The 15,341-nt window shown below is 69.5% G+C and overlaps 1 protein-coding gene across 5 annotated transcripts; it reads left to right on the top strand.

Annotated features, from left to right (window-relative positions):
* The first annotated feature begins 2,530 nt into the window (after positions 1-2,530).
* Positions 2,531-15,267, top strand: VWA5B2 (von Willebrand factor A domain containing 5B2). 5 transcript variants are annotated; one of them, XM_080603831.1, is made up of 22 exons: positions 2,531-4,675; positions 5,630-5,883; positions 7,503-7,657; positions 7,815-7,976; positions 8,145-8,376; positions 8,483-8,637; positions 8,946-9,077; positions 9,185-9,309; positions 9,442-9,618; positions 9,701-9,811; positions 9,942-10,147; positions 10,224-10,593; positions 10,703-10,877; positions 10,956-11,245; positions 12,299-12,524; positions 12,606-12,944; positions 13,012-13,149; positions 13,269-13,388; positions 13,562-13,639; positions 13,816-13,885; positions 14,106-14,214; positions 14,540-15,267. In XM_080603831.1, the coding sequence occupies exons 3-22, from the start codon at positions 7,519-7,521 to the stop codon at positions 15,140-15,142; spliced, it is 3,957 nt and encodes a 1,318-aa protein (XP_080459957.1). In that variant the 5' UTR covers positions 2,531-4,675; positions 5,630-5,883; positions 7,503-7,518; the 3' UTR covers positions 15,143-15,267. The 5 variants fall into 5 exon arrangements, with proteins under 5 accessions (XP_080459957.1, XP_080459959.1, XP_080459960.1 ...); XM_080603833.1 differs by lacking the exon at positions 5,630-5,883 and having other exon boundaries at positions 10,224-10,338; positions 10,408-10,593; positions 14,540-15,266; XM_080603834.1 differs by lacking the exon at positions 5,630-5,883 and having other exon boundaries at positions 8,145-8,364; positions 10,224-10,338; positions 10,408-10,593; positions 14,540-15,265.
* Positions 15,268-15,341: the final 74 nt, after the last annotated feature.

The raw sequence follows: 15,341 nt of genomic DNA, 5'->3' as shown, positions 1-15,341 counted from the left end.
GGTGGCTCAGGAGGAATGGTGTTCCTGTGCCCCTGCTGCGACGGCTAAGGCACAACGTGATTTAGCTCAAGAGCTTTGCTTTGCTCTCGGGCTCTAACAACCCCCCTGTGACTCCGTTTCCATTCCAGAGAAGAATTAAGGTTTAGTCCTGACAGTAGTGTAGGTGCTGAAGGATCCAGTTTTCCCCACAAAATGAGTCCGTTATTCCAGTGCAGAGGGATCACAGGCGTTCCCCGCAGATGCGATCGGTGTGTGCTGGCTTCCATCAGAGTGCTGTGGGCTTGAACTGGCGGGCAGTGAGGAGCACGGGGCCATGCTGGACTGGCTCTAGGACTTTTCTCCTTCGTTGGGCAGGTGAAGTCATTACTGGTGGGCCCCTTATCGAAGCAGGCCCTGCTGGTGCAGATTCTTCCATCCTGATGCAGCAGCCTTGGGGCAGAGTCAGTGAGTGGTCGAGGAACAGCAGAAAACTCAGGTGCAGCTTCTATTCTGGGGCCCAAGCTGGGTTTGCGCCGCCAACCCAAAGCCAAGCAAGCATCCTGGAGAGCAAGGATGGGCATCTACTCCTCCTTGGCCCAGACAGAGCCGCCGGCCTCCCCCTCCAGGTGGGGGATCACCGCCTCGGTGTAGAACTTCTCCAGCTTGGGCACCGTCTGCCCCCAGAACTCGTCGTCGAACTCCACGGGGGCCACGGCCGTCTCCTTCTTGGTGTGCACCACGAAGTCAGCCCGCTGCAGGCCGGCGGCCGCCAGCTGGCACTGCACCTGGGTGAAGTAGTCGTGGTCCCGCTTCAGCGCGTAGGAGTCGCCGTCCACCCGCAGGCAGAAGTCCCTGTCCTTGCAGGCCTCCCGCACCGTCTTGTTGCGGTGCTTGTAGGGACACTTCACCTCCAGCAGCCCCAGCGGCTTCCCCGTGTCCGCCTCGGTGACGACGCCGTCGGGGCTGGCGGCGATCCACGTCTTCTCCTTGTGGATGAAGAGGCCGCAGTCCTCCACCCGCACCGGCCGGCCCACCTCCTGCGACTTGAGCTGCTCGTAGGCCCGCACGGCCGCCTTCTCGTTGCGGATGCCCCACGACATGGCCGGCGTCTGCACGGTGGGGCCGGGGCTCACCACCGCCTTCAGGTACGACTGGGGCACCTTGTCCGTCCTCCCGTTGGCGAACTTGCTGCCGGCGATGCGGGGCGCCACGGAGGCCGTGATGCGGTTCTCCCTCCACTCGTACCACTTGGGGTTGTTGCGCTGGCCCCGCGTCTCCTTCTCCACCCGGGTGATGTCCTGGCTCTCCAGGGGGGCCGGGAACTGGCACGGGGCCTTGCTGGGGCACGGCTCAGCCTTGGCCTGGCCCGAAGCTCCTTTGGCGTCCGTCGTCTTCCTCGCGCTGGTGGAGGAGCCCCTGCCGGCCGCTCCAAGCTGCTCCCCGGCATCGCCTCGTGCCCCGCGGGACGCCGCTGTGGATTTCGGCTGGGACGAGCTGGGCTTTGCCTCCTGGCTCCGTCCGGCAACCGGCGTGCTCCTGGAGCGGCTGCTGGGGGCACGGGCGGCCGAGGCGGACGGCGGCGGGGCGGCGGGGGACGTCTTGGGGGCCGCCGCCGGCCGATGGGACGCGGTGCTGCCGGACTCCTTCCTGGGCCTCCCCATGGCCGTGCCTCAGCGGGCCTCACCCTGCGGAAGGGGGGAGGAGGAAGGAAAAATTCAGGGCAGATCGGGGCCGAGTTCCCTTTTCTCTGCTTCCTGCTCGGGGCCCTCGCTGCGGGGCAGGCCCGGGCTCGCCTCGCCCCATCGGGGCTGCGGCCAGCGAGGGGGGCCGGGGGGGCTGCTCCGGGAACCGGGCGGCACCGGGCTGACCCGACCCCCCCCCCCCCGGTACTGGGCTGCTCCCCCCCGGTACCGGCACTCCCGGGAAGCCCCCCCCGCTACCGACACCCCCAGCCCCGGTCCTGCCGGGCTCTGCCCGCTAGAGGGAAGCAGCCGCCCGGGCGGGGCGGGGGAAGCACCGTATGGAAACCGGGAGCCCCTCGGCCCCCCTAGGACCGGCCTCCCCGTCCCCATCCCCGGTCCTCGTCCCGGTTCCCGGTCCCCCATCCCCGGGGGTTTGCTGCGGCTCTGCCCCCCCCCCCCCCCCCCCGTACCCCCTATACCCCCCCGGCACCCCTCTCCTTCCCCCCCGATACCCCTCCCTTCCCCTCCGGTACCTCCCCCCCGGCACCCCCCGGTACCCCCGGCCCGGTACCCCCGGTACCCCGGTCCCGAGCCGGCCCCGAGGCCCCGGCGCTCCCACTTGGGGCCTCCCCCGCGCCGCCGAGTTCCGCTTCCCGCAGCGCCGCCGGAGCTCGGCTGCCCCCAGCCGCCCGTGCCCGACCCTGCGCCCCCCCCGGTGTCCTCCGGGAACCCCCGGCTGGGGCTGGGGCAGCCCCGATCCGTCCCTGCGAGCCCCCCGGGGTGGGGGTGGGGGTCGAGGCTCGGCTCGGGGGGTGCTTGTGCCCCTCGAGGAGCCGCAGGCGTGCTGAGCGCAGCCGGCATCCCCTCGGCCTTCGGGCTGGTCCCTCGGGTAGCCCTACATTTGCAGGGCTTATCGGTGATTTAGGAGCAGCTGGGGGGGCTCTGCCAGCCCTGTCTTTGGGTGATAACGCAGCTCGTTAAGCCCACAACGAGGTACGGGGAGATCTGGGGAGCGATGCCCAGGCTGGGGCTCGCCCTCGGTTTGCTCTCCCCGGGCAGCCGGCAGCGGGACCGGGCCGTGCGGGTGCCCAGCGGGGCTGCCGGGCCCACCCCGGCTCACACTTGTGGGGTTCAACTCCCAGCTCGGCTGCACCGAGCTCTCTCAGCTCTGTTTCCAGCCTCGCAGCGAGGGCTGCTCCCTGGCCGCAGCGGCGGAGCAGTGACTGTGCAGAACAGGGAGCGCCCGGCTGTTGTCTCACGCTGCTGCGAGCACTGGGATGGAGGCAGCCGGCCTCTCCCCGGGGCTGCCGGCCGGCTCGGGGGGCACCGCTGCATCCCCGAGCCCGGGCACGGCTGCATTTATCCACCCGCCGTACCGCCGGGGGCTGCCGACAGCCTCTGCTGCACCCGAGCCCCGCGTCGCCCCAGCTGGTGGCACCAACCCAGCGCTCGCGTTTGGAAGCTTTTCTTAGCGTCGCTTTGGCCTAGAAACAATATCTCCGAGAAAAATCAAAGCTTGCGGGTTTGTTTTTTTTTTTTCCGGCGCTGGAGCGGTCGCGGTGCTTGCCGTGGGAGTGGGAGCCTTGTACGCGCTGCAGGGCGCCTTGTGCCTGCGGCAGCTCGCTGGGGTGGCACCCGGCACGGGGGAATGTGTGGTTATGGGGTGGCACCCGGCACGGGGGAATGTGTGGTTATGGGGTGGCACCCGGCACGGGGGAATGTACGGTGAGCCCCCTCGCACTGCAGCCCTAAACGCCAGGGAAGCAGGGCAGCCGCACGCTTCAGCGCTGTGCAGAAGAGGGAGAGGAGGCGGCGTGCTGGAGCCTCCAGCGCAGGGGAAGGGAACGGCTCGGTGCACTCTTGCAGGCACCCAGGGGACCCGCGGAGTGCCTCTCCACCAGCTAATTGTGCTGGCTAAAGTGCAGTGTAACGAGCCGGGAGGAGGAAGCGTGCCCTGCGGTACCACGTGCGGCAAAAGGCATCTTCCAACAGAGGTTTTCATCCTTTGCTGCTTCTGCAACCGCCTCCAAATCCGGTGCCGAGGAGCCCGAAGCCTGCGATGGTTTGGGAGTGAGATCCAGCCGATGCTCTGCTCCGAAATCACCTGCTGCTGAGGACCGGGGACGGCTCGCCCCGCCGCTGCCACTTCTCCCTGCTCTGTGCCTGTTCAGCTCGGCTCTGCTCTGGGTTTGGTGCGGCTGCAACGGTGGGTTTGGTGCTGCACGAGAGGACGGTGCCTCCCCCGTGCATGCTCTATAAAAAGTGCAGCGGCAGCACAGCTCTATCTATAGCAGCACGGCGAGGGAGCTGCCTGGAAGAGGCAGTGCAGGGATAAGCCCCAAATCTGCTGGTTTTTTTTGCCCAGTCCTGCTCAGGCGGTGGTGGCTGGGGGACTCCCAGCGCCCCAGTCTGTGCTCAGCAGGATCTCCCTTCCAGCAGACGCGTCCTGCCCGTGCCAGCATCTCCTGGCCGCCCGCGCCCTCCCCGGCAGGCTATTTGTTGTGCTCTTCACCCAAAGGCTGAGCTCTCCCCAGTCCCCCCCCAGCTTTTTTCCTGCTCTTCAGGGCTGGGATCCCCCCGTGCCACGTGCAGGCTCCGTGGGTCCCCGCGGTGTCCGCGTTTGGGGCAGATGCTCTGCTTCAGCGCTCCGTGACACCCACCCGTGCCTGGTCCCCTCGGCCATCCCCTGGGACCCCCCCACCCCCTGGTGCCACACGTGAGCGCGTCCCCCAGCCCTCCCCGGGGCCACGGTGGCGGGGATCGTGTCTCTTTAACGAGGCTGGGCTTGGAGCAGCCCTGGCTGCTGGCACAGGGAGCGAGGGATGGAGCAGCGGCGGTGAAGGAGTCGGTGCCAGAGCAGGAGCTGCAGCAGGAGGGGCGGCGGCGGCACCGCTCGGCCCCGGGTGTGCGGACCCCCACCGAAGGGGAAGAAACCCCCCCCACTCCGGGCAGAGGCTTCGGACGGCTCCTTGGGGTGCTGAGCCCGCAGCCCCTGTGTCATCCTCGTCCTCCAGGTAAGGCCTGGGGCAGCGGGACCGGGGTGCTTTGGGTTCACGCAGCTGCCTGTGGGGCAGCTCTGGGTTGCGGGGGTGGGGGTTAGAAGGGAACCAGGCAGCGGGGCCGTGAAAGCGCTGAGACCACCGGGACTTTAAAGCCAGCACCGGTGGCTTTAATAACTGCAGGACCATGCCCCAGGGCATCAACAACGGGGCTGTGGGCTGTGCCATAAACACCCCGCGGCCGCAGGGGCAGCGGGAGCCTTCTGCAGGGCTGCCCTGCTGGCACGTCCCGTGCTGGGGGGGGGTCCGTGGGTCTGGGATGCTTTTGTGGGGGTGCACTGAAGGGAAGTAATTCCCGTTCCCTGGCACGGGGCTGCGGTTTTCCAGGGGTTTTAGTGGCTCAGGGGAGGGAAGAGCAGCAGGACGGGACAGAGAGGGGGGCAGAGCTGGGGAGGGGGGCAAGAGGGAGCTTTGAGCCAGCAGCAACGTGGCTGGGAACCGTGTGCTGTGGTGGGCAGGGGGCTTTGAAGGGGGCAGTGTCTGTCCTGGACACGGTCTGTGTGCCTGCACGCACCGTGCTCTGCTCCGCTCAGACTTCCCAGCGGGGAAAGCCGCGAGGAGAGCACTGAGGGCTGGGGGTCAGGGCTGGGGGCAGCCCAGCTGAGCGTGGCTCCGGGCAGCCCCCCGCCCGTGGTGCCCTTTGCCTTTTGCAGCCTCTGGGGAAATCCCACTGCCCTGGGCTCCCCGCAACGTGGCGTGCCCCAAAGGCAGCAGCACTGCCCCTGCTCCTGTGGCTCTGCTGGGACAGATCCTGAACCCAGGGCCTCATGTCCCGGCTAAGGGACGCGGGGCTGCCCCGCAGGCAGAGGAAAGCACGGGGCAGTGCCCCCAGGCAGCAGGTGATGCGATCTCCGTGGGGTGTTGCCGCAGGGACTCAGGACCCAGCCCCCCCATCCCAGTCGTTCGCAGGCGTGTGCCACTGTCACCGCTCGTCTCCAGTGGAAATTTCCACTGGGTTTGCCCCTGTCCGGGCTGAACCCCCCTTGGCCCTGGTCAGTCAGCCGTCGGTGCAGCAGGGGAAGCTGTGCCGGTGTTCCCGGCTGCCGACGGCCGCCCCGTGAGCTCGGGCACCGCGCACGCCTGGCTTTCAGCAGCAGCCTGCCTGGAACAAGTCCTCCCGCTCGCAGGGGAAAGGGCAGACACGAAGTTATCCAGACCGAGGGGTGAGCTCCTTCTCGCCTTGGTGTTCATCGCAGCTCCGTGGGCAGGGAGGATGAGGAGGGGGCTGTGAAGGTGCCGGTGGCTGTGCTGGAGGTGGCGAGCGGGGCCCCGCTGGCGATGCCGCCCTGGCACCGGGGACAATTTGCTGCTCCGGGGGCCGAGGCCGGGGCGAGGACCTGCGGGTCTGGTTTTATTCATTACCTCGGGGCTTAGAGCAGCGTGCGGGAAGCGCGGCAGGGCCAGATGGGCCCTGTTTACCCTGGCAGTGTAAATGCAATGAGGAGTGATAAAAAGCAGCCGGGACAGCTTCTCCTGTAAGCCCGGTAAACAAGCCGGCGTGCCCCGGCCAGGGGGCGGCACGGCAAACAGCAGGCGCGTTGCTGAGTGCTGAGCCAGGTGCCTTGGGAACGAATGGAAGGGCTTTGGGGTGAAATCCCTCCGTAATGGCTCAGGGCAGCTGGGCAGGGGGCGTCCAGGTCCCCAGAGCCGGGCTGGGTGCTGCGGGCAGGGTGCCCCCTTGTGTGATGCGAGAGCAGGCGGGGGCACCTGGCACTTGGGGCTGGAGGTGGCGAGGGGTGCAGGGTGACGGGGACGTGCCAGCAGCACCCCAAGGTGCCAATCCGGGTGCGCTCAGCTCCCCTCTGGCCCGATGGGCTCGTTTTCCTGGGATGCAGCCACCTGGCTAACACAGCCCCTTGGGGGCTCCCTGCCCCATGCCCGGCTCTGTTCCCGAGGTTCAGCCCTGCTCTGCCTTCAAGGATGCTCCAACCGGGGCACCCTTCGGGCGAGGGCACCCGGCCTCGTGTTCCCGATGCCCGCACGAGCTGTTCCTGGGGCGAAGGCCGCCGGGGCGGGGGGACCAGATGGTTTGCTTCTACCTGGCCTTGTCCTTGCCACGCGCTGAAGCCCGCGGCGGGACGCGGCTGCTTGGTGCCAGACGCTTGGGGCGGGCAGGGCATGCGGTGGGGGGGGTGCAGAGCCACGCAGGCTGCCCTGAATATTTCACGAGACTTGGTGGCGGCAGGGGATGAGGAGACGTTGGGCAGACCCCGGGCAGCGGTTTGGGATGCTGCTCCGGGGCGTTGTGGGTTGCAAGGCATCCCGAGCAGCCTCCTCCCACGGCATCACACCTGCACCTCCGTGCCAAGCTTCCCTGCCCCGCGGCAGAGCATCGTCCCCTCCCTGCAGAGCCTTCCCCTCCGTGCCGCTCCTCAGAGCAGTGCTGACCTTGTTGTTAATTATTAACCCCCCAGCAAACACCGCACTCTGTTTTGTCCTAGTTACGCTGCGGGCTTCTCTCGCATCTTTTTTTTTTTTTTTAAACAAATTGCCCTGGTAACCTCTGTGGGTGGATGGAGATGGGAGCAGCAGATGCTCCTCTCCCAGCCAGCGGGGGAGACGGGCTGGGGAGGCCCCAGAGCCGCCAGGCTGCTTTGGGGTGGCCGAGAGATGGGGACACGCGTGTGGCTGTGTGCCTAGGAGTCCTGTGTGCCTGCGGGCTCCACGGCTCCAGAGCGCTGAGGTTCGGCTCCAGACCCCATTTCCAGAGCACAGATTTGGGTTCAGGTCCATGCGTCCCATCCCCCTGTGGGGATGACGAGCGTGTCCCCCTTCCTGGCAGCCCGCACCGAGGGACCATGCCGGGTCTGTACGCGCTCTCCTCCTGGGAGGCTCTGCCCCTGAAGAGCTCCAGGGTGAAGGCTTGTGCCAACGGCTACGCCCTGAGCATCGCCGCCCACCTCGTGTACACCAACCCCCGCGAGGAGCCCGTGGAAGGTAAGAGGGGTTGCAGGGACCCTAAAACCCCCCGTGCTGGGGAGCACCCCGTCCCCAGCCCCTTTACCTTGCAAGGGCACCGCGCGTGCCCTGCAGCTCGGATGAGTTTTTTGGGGCACTGCCTTGGCTCTGCCTCGGGGCTCTCTCCCACCCGCAGGCGTCTTCATCTACCCGCTGGAGGAGTCGGAGGTGGTGGCCGGCTTCGAGGCGGCGGCGGGCAGCCGGCGGGTCACCTTCCAGGTGCAGAGCCGGCACCGGGCGCAGGACTGCTGCCTCGAGTGCCGCACCAGCCCCGGGCGGCCACGCCGCTGTGCCGGCGGTGAGTGCTGCTGGGTTTGCGTGGCAAGGTGGGGGGGCACCAGGGGCTGGCGAGCCCCAGCCAGGCCATCCCAATACCTGGGGGTCTTTGGGACTGGAGATCCCATTGTCCCCTCTCCGGGAGGGTGGCGGAGATGCTCCTCTTCCTCACTGCTCCCCCTCTGCCCAGGCCACCTGGTCCTGGACGAAGACGCCGAGCGCTCCACCTTCGTCATCAGCACGGGCTCGCTGGGCCCGGCCGAGAGCCTGGCCGTGACGCTGCGCACGGCGCAGGAGCTGCCCACGCTGCCGGGGGGGGCCCTGCGCCTCGTCCTCCCCCCGGTCCTCGCGCCCCGCGTCGCCGCCGCCCCCGAGCGTGAGAGCGAGCCGGGAAGCTTGTGTGACGACAGGTTGGCCCTATGGTGATTTTCACTGCTTCCTGAGTCTCTGCCGTCCCGGGGGGGGACGCCGGGGGTGCAGGGGAGGCGCGGGGGCCCCGGCGCTGCCCTCACCCCGCTCCCCTTGCAGCCCCACCAGCTGTTTCGGGGGGCCCGGCGCACGGAGCCAGCCTGCCCCCGCGGCCCCTGCGGAGAGCACGGACGTCTTCTGGGGACAGCCCCGCAACCCCTTTCCTTACGAGTTCGCCTTCGAGCTGCTGGTGAAGGGCCCCTGCTTGCTGGCAGGTAGGGCTGGGGGCGCGGGGGCTGCGGGCTGAGCCCCCCCCCCTCCCCAAATCGCCCCACACCTGGCAGGGCCACGGCTCTGGGCCGCTGCCACCAGGCTCTGAGTCAGCAGCCTCCGTCCTGTCCTCGGCGGAGGCGTGATGGATGGATGGAGGCTGCGGGGGGTGTCGGGCAGACGGGGTGCTCCTGGCCGCCGGCAGCGGTAATCCCATCAGCGCTGGCAGGCGAGCGGCGTCCTTGGGCCCGTGGCCGTGCCAGGTCCGGAGCCGACCGGGGCTGCCCCCACCTCTGTGTCTCCCCCCCCCCAGGCCTGGAGAGCCCGACCCACGCGCTGCGTGCCGACGCCGACCCCTGGGCCACCTCCGCCACCACCACCTGCGTCACCCTGGCTGAGCGTCACCGCTACGACAGGGACGTGGAGATCATCCTCTACCCCTGCGGTAAGGGCTGCCGGCGCCTGGAAAAGCCGCGGGTTTGGGGGAGGTTGGGCATGGCCCCCCCAAAGCATCTGGGCCTGGGGTGGCTGTGAGCCCCCGCTGCCCCCCAGAGCCCCACCAGCCCCACCTGGTGATGGAGGAAGGCACCATGAGCTACCCCGAGTACGAGGCGCACATCCGGAGCCGCCGGGACTACGCGCGGATAGCCAGGAAGGATGGCAGCGGCGAGAGACAGGTGACAGGGCACGGCCACCGCCAGCCCGCGGGGAGGACAACGGGGTGGGGGGGATGCGAGGAAGACCCCAGTGCAGGCTTTGTGGGGCTGAGGGGTGCGAGGAAGCCCCTCGCCCTCCCTCCGGGCTTGCAGGTGGCTTTTGTGCAGAAGCGTTTCCACAAAGACATCTTCCCCAACCCCGTGCTGATGCTCAACTTCTGCCCGGCGGTGGAGCCCATCCCGGGGGACCTGCAGAGCGTCACCCGCGAGGTCCTCTTCCTCGTCGACCGCAGCGGCACCATGAGCGGCCCCGACGTCGACAAGGTCAAGGTGAGGAGGGGCAGCGAGGGCTGGGGGCTCTCACCGAGTGGCGGGTCCTTAGCAGCACTCCCCATCCCCGCCGCCACCCCAGGTAGCTCTGCTGGTGGCCCTGAAGAGCCTCCCGTCGGGGACCCTGCTCAACATCGCCGGCTTCGGCTCCGACGTCCAGCCGCTCTTCCCCTCCAGCCGCCTCTGCAGCAACGTGAGTGCTGCCGGGGGAAGCGCAGCCCCCGGCCCCCTCCGTCCTCCCCGCCCTGACCCCTTCCCCACGGGCAGGTGGCTGCGGGGCTCCCGTCCGTCCCCGCGAGCCGTCCGTCTGTCCGTGCGGGCAGGAGACGCTGTGCCGCGCCAGCCGGCACCTGGGCGAGCTGCGGGCGGCCACGGGCGGCCCCGACCTCCTGGCGGCCCTGAGCTGGGCGCTGGCGCAGCCCCTGCACCACGGCTACCCCCGGCAGCTCTTCCTCTTCACCGCGGCGGCGGCGGCGGGCGGCGCGGGCAGGATCCTCCAGCTGGTGCGCCGGCAGGCCAGCACCGCCAGGTACGGCACCGTGGCAGTGGCACGGCGCTTTTCCCCCAAAAAATGGGGTTTTTCGGTGCATGGCTCCCTCCCGCAGGTGCTTCAGCTTTGGCATGGGCCCGCGGGCGTGCCGGCGGCTGCTGACGGCCATGGCCAAGCTGAGCCGGGGCCGTGCTGAGTTCCTGAGCCCGGCCGAGAGGCTGCAGCCCAAGGTAGGGCCTGGTGCGGGGCAGGGAATGCGGGCACCACGGGGCAGATGCCAGCTCCTGTCCCCGCCCCAGCTCATCAAGTCCCTGAAGAAGGCGATCGAGCCGGCCGTCAGCGACATCACCATCGACTGGTACGTCCCCGACAGCACCGAGGCCCTGCTCTCGCCCACCGAGATCGCGGCCCTGTACCCCGGTGACCGGCTCGTCAGCTACTGCACCCTGTACAGCATCGCCCGATTCCGGGACAGGCGCCCGGCGGTGAGACCGGCGGCCCTGCAGACCTCCCCGGCACATTTCTGGCCCCCTGCGTGGCGGTGCCACCGGGCTCTGTGTGACGGGGCTGATGGCAGGACCCTCTCTCCACCAGGGCCGGGACAGGGCTCGTCGGGGCTCGGCTGTCCCCTCGCAGGACGAGGTGCCCAGTCCCGGGGGGACGCGGCCGCCGGTGCCCGGGGAGCGCCGCGAGCCGTCCCGAGGCAGCGCGGGCTCCGGAGAGGCCTCCCTGGAGGTCTCGGCTGGTGACACGGAGGAGTCGGAGCGCAGTGAGTGGGGACGAGCAGCGGGAGCAGTGGCGGTGGCACGGGGGCAGCGTCCTGACGGGGTGTCTGTTTGCCGGGCAGGCACGGACCTCGTTTCGGGAGGAGACATCTGGAAGCGGATTTACCAGCCATCCTACATCCAGGAGCAATACGTCCTGACGCACTGCTCCGTCAGCACCGACCGCAGCCAGGGGCTGCTCTCCCGCAGCTCCACCAGCAGCGAGTCCACCGGCTCCCGCGACGTGGCCCCCGAGGGAGGCTCCCCGGCCCCCGACGCCGCCTCCCAGCAGGGCCAGAAGAGCCTGTCCCTCTGCGAGTCCTCCACCAAATCCGCCCCGCTGCCCTCGGCCCCGGCCCCGGCTGCCGTCAAGGTAAGGCTGATCCACCCGCGGCACTGGGGCTGGTCCCCGCGTAGCTGGGGTCTCGCTGCCCCGTTGTGCCTGGACACGTGGCTGTCGGGCTGGAGGCTGGACTGCGAGCAGGGTGCAGCTCTGGGTGCTGCCAGGAGGCTCCTCGCGTGGTTTTGTCCCGCTGGGACCGGACAGCTGGGGGACCAAATAGCCGGTCCCCTCCCGTTCCCCGGGCTGGTAGGCAGCCGTGCGGCTAAGCGAAGCCTCAGCCAGCTCAGGTCCTCGTCGATGCCGCAGGAATCAAGCGAAAGCAGTTGGGCTGGCACCAGGTACCGAGCCTGCCAAGCTAGGGAGAGGGTGGTCTGGCTCCTGCCCGGCTTCCTCAGCCCTCTGCCAAAGGCGAATGAGGCTTCATTAGCGACGGGCACGTCCCGGCTGCTTAACGGCTGGGTTTAAAATCCAGCCAGGTCGCGGCTGCTCCCCGGTAGCAGGGTGAGGACGGCCCCGAGGCCAGGTGAGGCCAGCTGTCACCCGGCTCCGGGACACCCTGCCGCTCCTTCCTGGCGCGGCTTAGGTAACCCGCTCCCGCTGCACAATAGCACGGGCAGCTAGTGGCCTTTGCAGCTGAAATGTCAAGCGTAAGTGATTTCCCCGTGGCGTAAACGATCTCCCCGTGCTGTTGGGGTGACGTGCAGCCGGGTGCCGCTGCCCTGCCCCAGCTCCAGGCTGAAGCCCGGGCAGGCACCAGGGCGTGCTCCAGCCTTGGGCAGCCGAACTGAGCCCCCGCACGCTCAAACATCACCGAGAAATCCTCCCGTCTCCACGTCGGCCTGAGCCAGGTGTTTGCAAACCCCCGTCTCGGTGCAGTCAGTCCTTCCCACGTGCGTTAAGCGCCTGGCGAGCATCGCCTGTTGCTCGGGGAGGCTGGCGGGTCGCGGGTGCCAGCTTGCGGAGCAGCAGGGCAGAGTGGGGCTGGGGCTGGGGCTGCGGGTGCCCCGTCGCGTTTTGGCACGGCCGGGCCCCGTCTGGGCTCTTTGCCGGTGACCACCGGCTCGCTGTGAGCCTTCCCCGCAGGTACCGGCGGCCCTGAGCACCGAGGAGCTGGCGCGGCGGCAGAAGGCGCTGGCACGAGCCGCCCTGGCCGGCCGCAGCTTTTCCTCACCGCACGGGGAGCTGGACGCACGCCGGCTCTGCCGGGCCCTGGAGAAGGTGTCGCAGAAGAGGAACCAGTCCCTGGAGGGGCGGCTGGATCAGCTGGGCCCCAAGACGCCGCGGCTGCAGCACAGCGTGGGGGAGTCGAGTGAGTGGTGGCTTGGGGGACGAGGGCGGCTTCAGCGTCACACAGAGCCACCGTGCCAAGCCCGCGTCCTCTGCCGCTCAGATAACCTCCTCTCGCCCACCCACCTGGACTGGGACATGCTGGTGGAGCCCTCCTACCTCTTCAGCGCGTCGCCCGAGGCGAGGGAGCCCAGCCAGGGCGATCCCTGCCTGCCCCTGCGCTGCCACGTGGTGATCCACGGGCTGCGGGCCGGCAAACCTGTGTCCTGGGAGGTGACGGCCTCGCTCGAGTCCCTGCTGCGGCCCCGGGACGGGACGGGCAGCGAGGAGCCCCCGCGGCGGGCGGGCGTGGACGGGGAGAAGCCGCTGCACGGCTTGGCGGCACGCTCCGTCATCCGGGACAGCGAGACGGCAGCTCAGCGGGAGGCCGAGCTGGAGCAGGGTGGGTGCCGGTCCCCGTCCCGGTCCCTGCTGCTTGTCACCCCCTGCTAACGGCCCCCTCCGGGCAGGTTTCGCCCGCCGGTTTCGCCTGAAAGCCATGCAGACCAGCAAAGCCTGCAACGTGCCTTCCCTCTACACCTGCGTGGTGCCCGTGGACGGAGCCACGCGGGCAGCGCTGCCCGCGGCCCCGCAGGTGTGGGGCAGAGGTAGGAAGGGCCGTGGGGGTCCTGGCGCGGAGCTGGGGGGGGGGACGGGATGGGAAAGGGACAGCGGGAGAGGAGGGGAGCGGGCACGGCACGGGCTGAGCCGGCGTGGTGCCTTGCAGCCGGCTCGGCCAGCCACCCGCGCACGGGCACGGCCGGGAGCTGGCGGCACCGGAGCGGCTCGGCGAGCCTGGGCCGGCAGCGGGACGTGGAGGAGCAGGAGGAGGCTCTCATCAGCGCAGGTACGGGGCTCTGGGCACTGCGGGGTGTCCCCAGAACTGCTGGTGACCTGCCACCAAGTCATAAGGCTCCAGGAGGAGATGCCGATCTCTGCCCCGTGCTGGGGAGGGGGCAGCAGCTCCGTGCCCCGAGGACGGGGCAGACGCGGTGCCCTCGGGGCTTTGCTGTCTTGCAGAGAGGGACGAGGTCCCCGGGTCTCCAGCCAGCGTCTCCTCCGCCACCTCGGGCTGGGAAAAGCAGAACGGCACTAACGGTACGTCCAGGGGGTGAGGGACAGGGGCTGCCCCGTCACCGGTGGAGCCCCGCGGCGCTGGCAGCCGCAAGGTGCGGCACCCGCCGTGCCCCGAACCCCCTCACCGGGCAGAGCACGCGGGATGAACGCTTCCACGTGCACCACGGCCCCGCCACGCTCAGCTTTTCCCGTTCCAGGGCCCCCAACCAGCCCCTCCACCTCCTCCATGGGCTCCCAGAAATCCACGGAGAGCATCGCTGGCTCCAGGTGAGGCCGCCCCGCACCGCGCCCCGGGGCAGGGGGACGCAGCACCCCGCAGGGCACGGGGAGAGGGGCAGCGCCGCCCCTTGGGGGCTGCGGGTCAGCTGTCCCCTGTGCCCTACGTGGGGTGGGGGGGGTCAGCGCTCCAGCCCCTTCCTTGCGGCAGCCTGGCAGCGGAAGGGGGCCCCCCCCCTTGCCCCGTTAACGCGCTGTTTGCCCCGGGCAGGTTCAGCCTGAGCCGGCGCAGGGGGCCCAGCCTGGCGCTGCGCCCGCACTGCCTCAGCCCGGAGAGCGAGCGCTCCAGCACCAGCGCCAGCCACGACTACCTCCCGCTGGTAGGGACCCATCCCTGGGGGGGGTCAAACAGGGTTCCCCCCCCCCCCCCCCCCCCCCGCGCTGGGTCACGCATCCCACACCTGCGCCACCCTGGGCAGATGCTCGGTTTCGCCAGCTGCAGCAGCCTGGCCGAAACAGCCGAGGATGCAAATCCAGCGGCTCAGACGAGCGCTGTTGTGTCCTTGCATGGCCCTGGGGGCCTCTGCGGGCTCTTGGAGGGGGGAGATTTGGGCAGTCCCTGAAGCCCCTACCGTGCGTACTGGGACTGCAGAGGGTCTGAGTCCCCTCGTGCCACCCTCCAGTTTCCCACCCCCCCCGTTGCAGGTGCAGCTGCAGCAAGCCCGGGGGCCCTTCCAGCTCACCGAGAGCTTCTCCGAGGTGGTGCAGATCCCCCTGGACCGCCTGCGCCGGGCCTCCCCGTACGCCTCCCACCGCGCCAGCCTCAGCCCCACGTCCCCGGTGGCCAAGAGCAGCCCCGGGGCAGGAGCCTCCGCCGAGGAGCAGCCGGCGGCAGCCCCCGAGCCCGGCTCGCCCCCGTCCCACAGCACCTGCTCCGAGGTGCCCAGCGCGGCCGTGTGGGCGCAGGCGGACAGCGGGCACGGCTCCGAGTCCGACACCGGCCCCCACTCGGCCGCCCCCTCCGAGGCCGGCCTCAGCTGGCAGGATGCGGGCCCGGAGGACCTGGAGAGCGCCAGCTGGGCCACGGCGGTGGCCCTGGCGTGGCTGGAGCACCGCTGCGCCGGCTTCTTCGAGGAGTGGGAGCTGGTGGCGGCCAAGGCGGATGCGTGGCTGCAGGCGCAGCGGCTGCCCGAGGGCGTGGACGTGGGCTGCCTCAAAGGGGCAGCCAGGCACTTGTTCCTGCTGCTGCGTCACTGGGACGAGAACATCAAGCTGAACATGCTGTGCTACAACCCCAACAACGTGTGATGGCCCGAGGGGGGGGCCCCAATAAAGACGCCTGGCTCTTTGCTGCCTGTGTGCGTGTCTGTGTCGCGGGCAGGGAGCCATCAGCCCTGCTGAGCCCACGCCGGGGCTTGGTGGAGCCCTGGAGAGCATCGCTCCCTTCCCAGCCGTCCCCCGGGGGAAGGAGCAGGCAGGGAACAAGGAACCCCTGGAGGTGGGACAG

This window comes from Anser brachyrhynchus (assembly GCF_964034855.1).
Source record: "Anser brachyrhynchus genome assembly, chromosome: 9".
NCBI classification, from domain to species: domain Eukaryota; kingdom Metazoa; phylum Chordata; class Aves; order Anseriformes; family Anatidae; genus Anser; species Anser brachyrhynchus.
The sequence above is the reverse complement of the archived record's forward strand: the minus strand, read 5'-3'. Positions and strand labels throughout refer to the sequence as shown.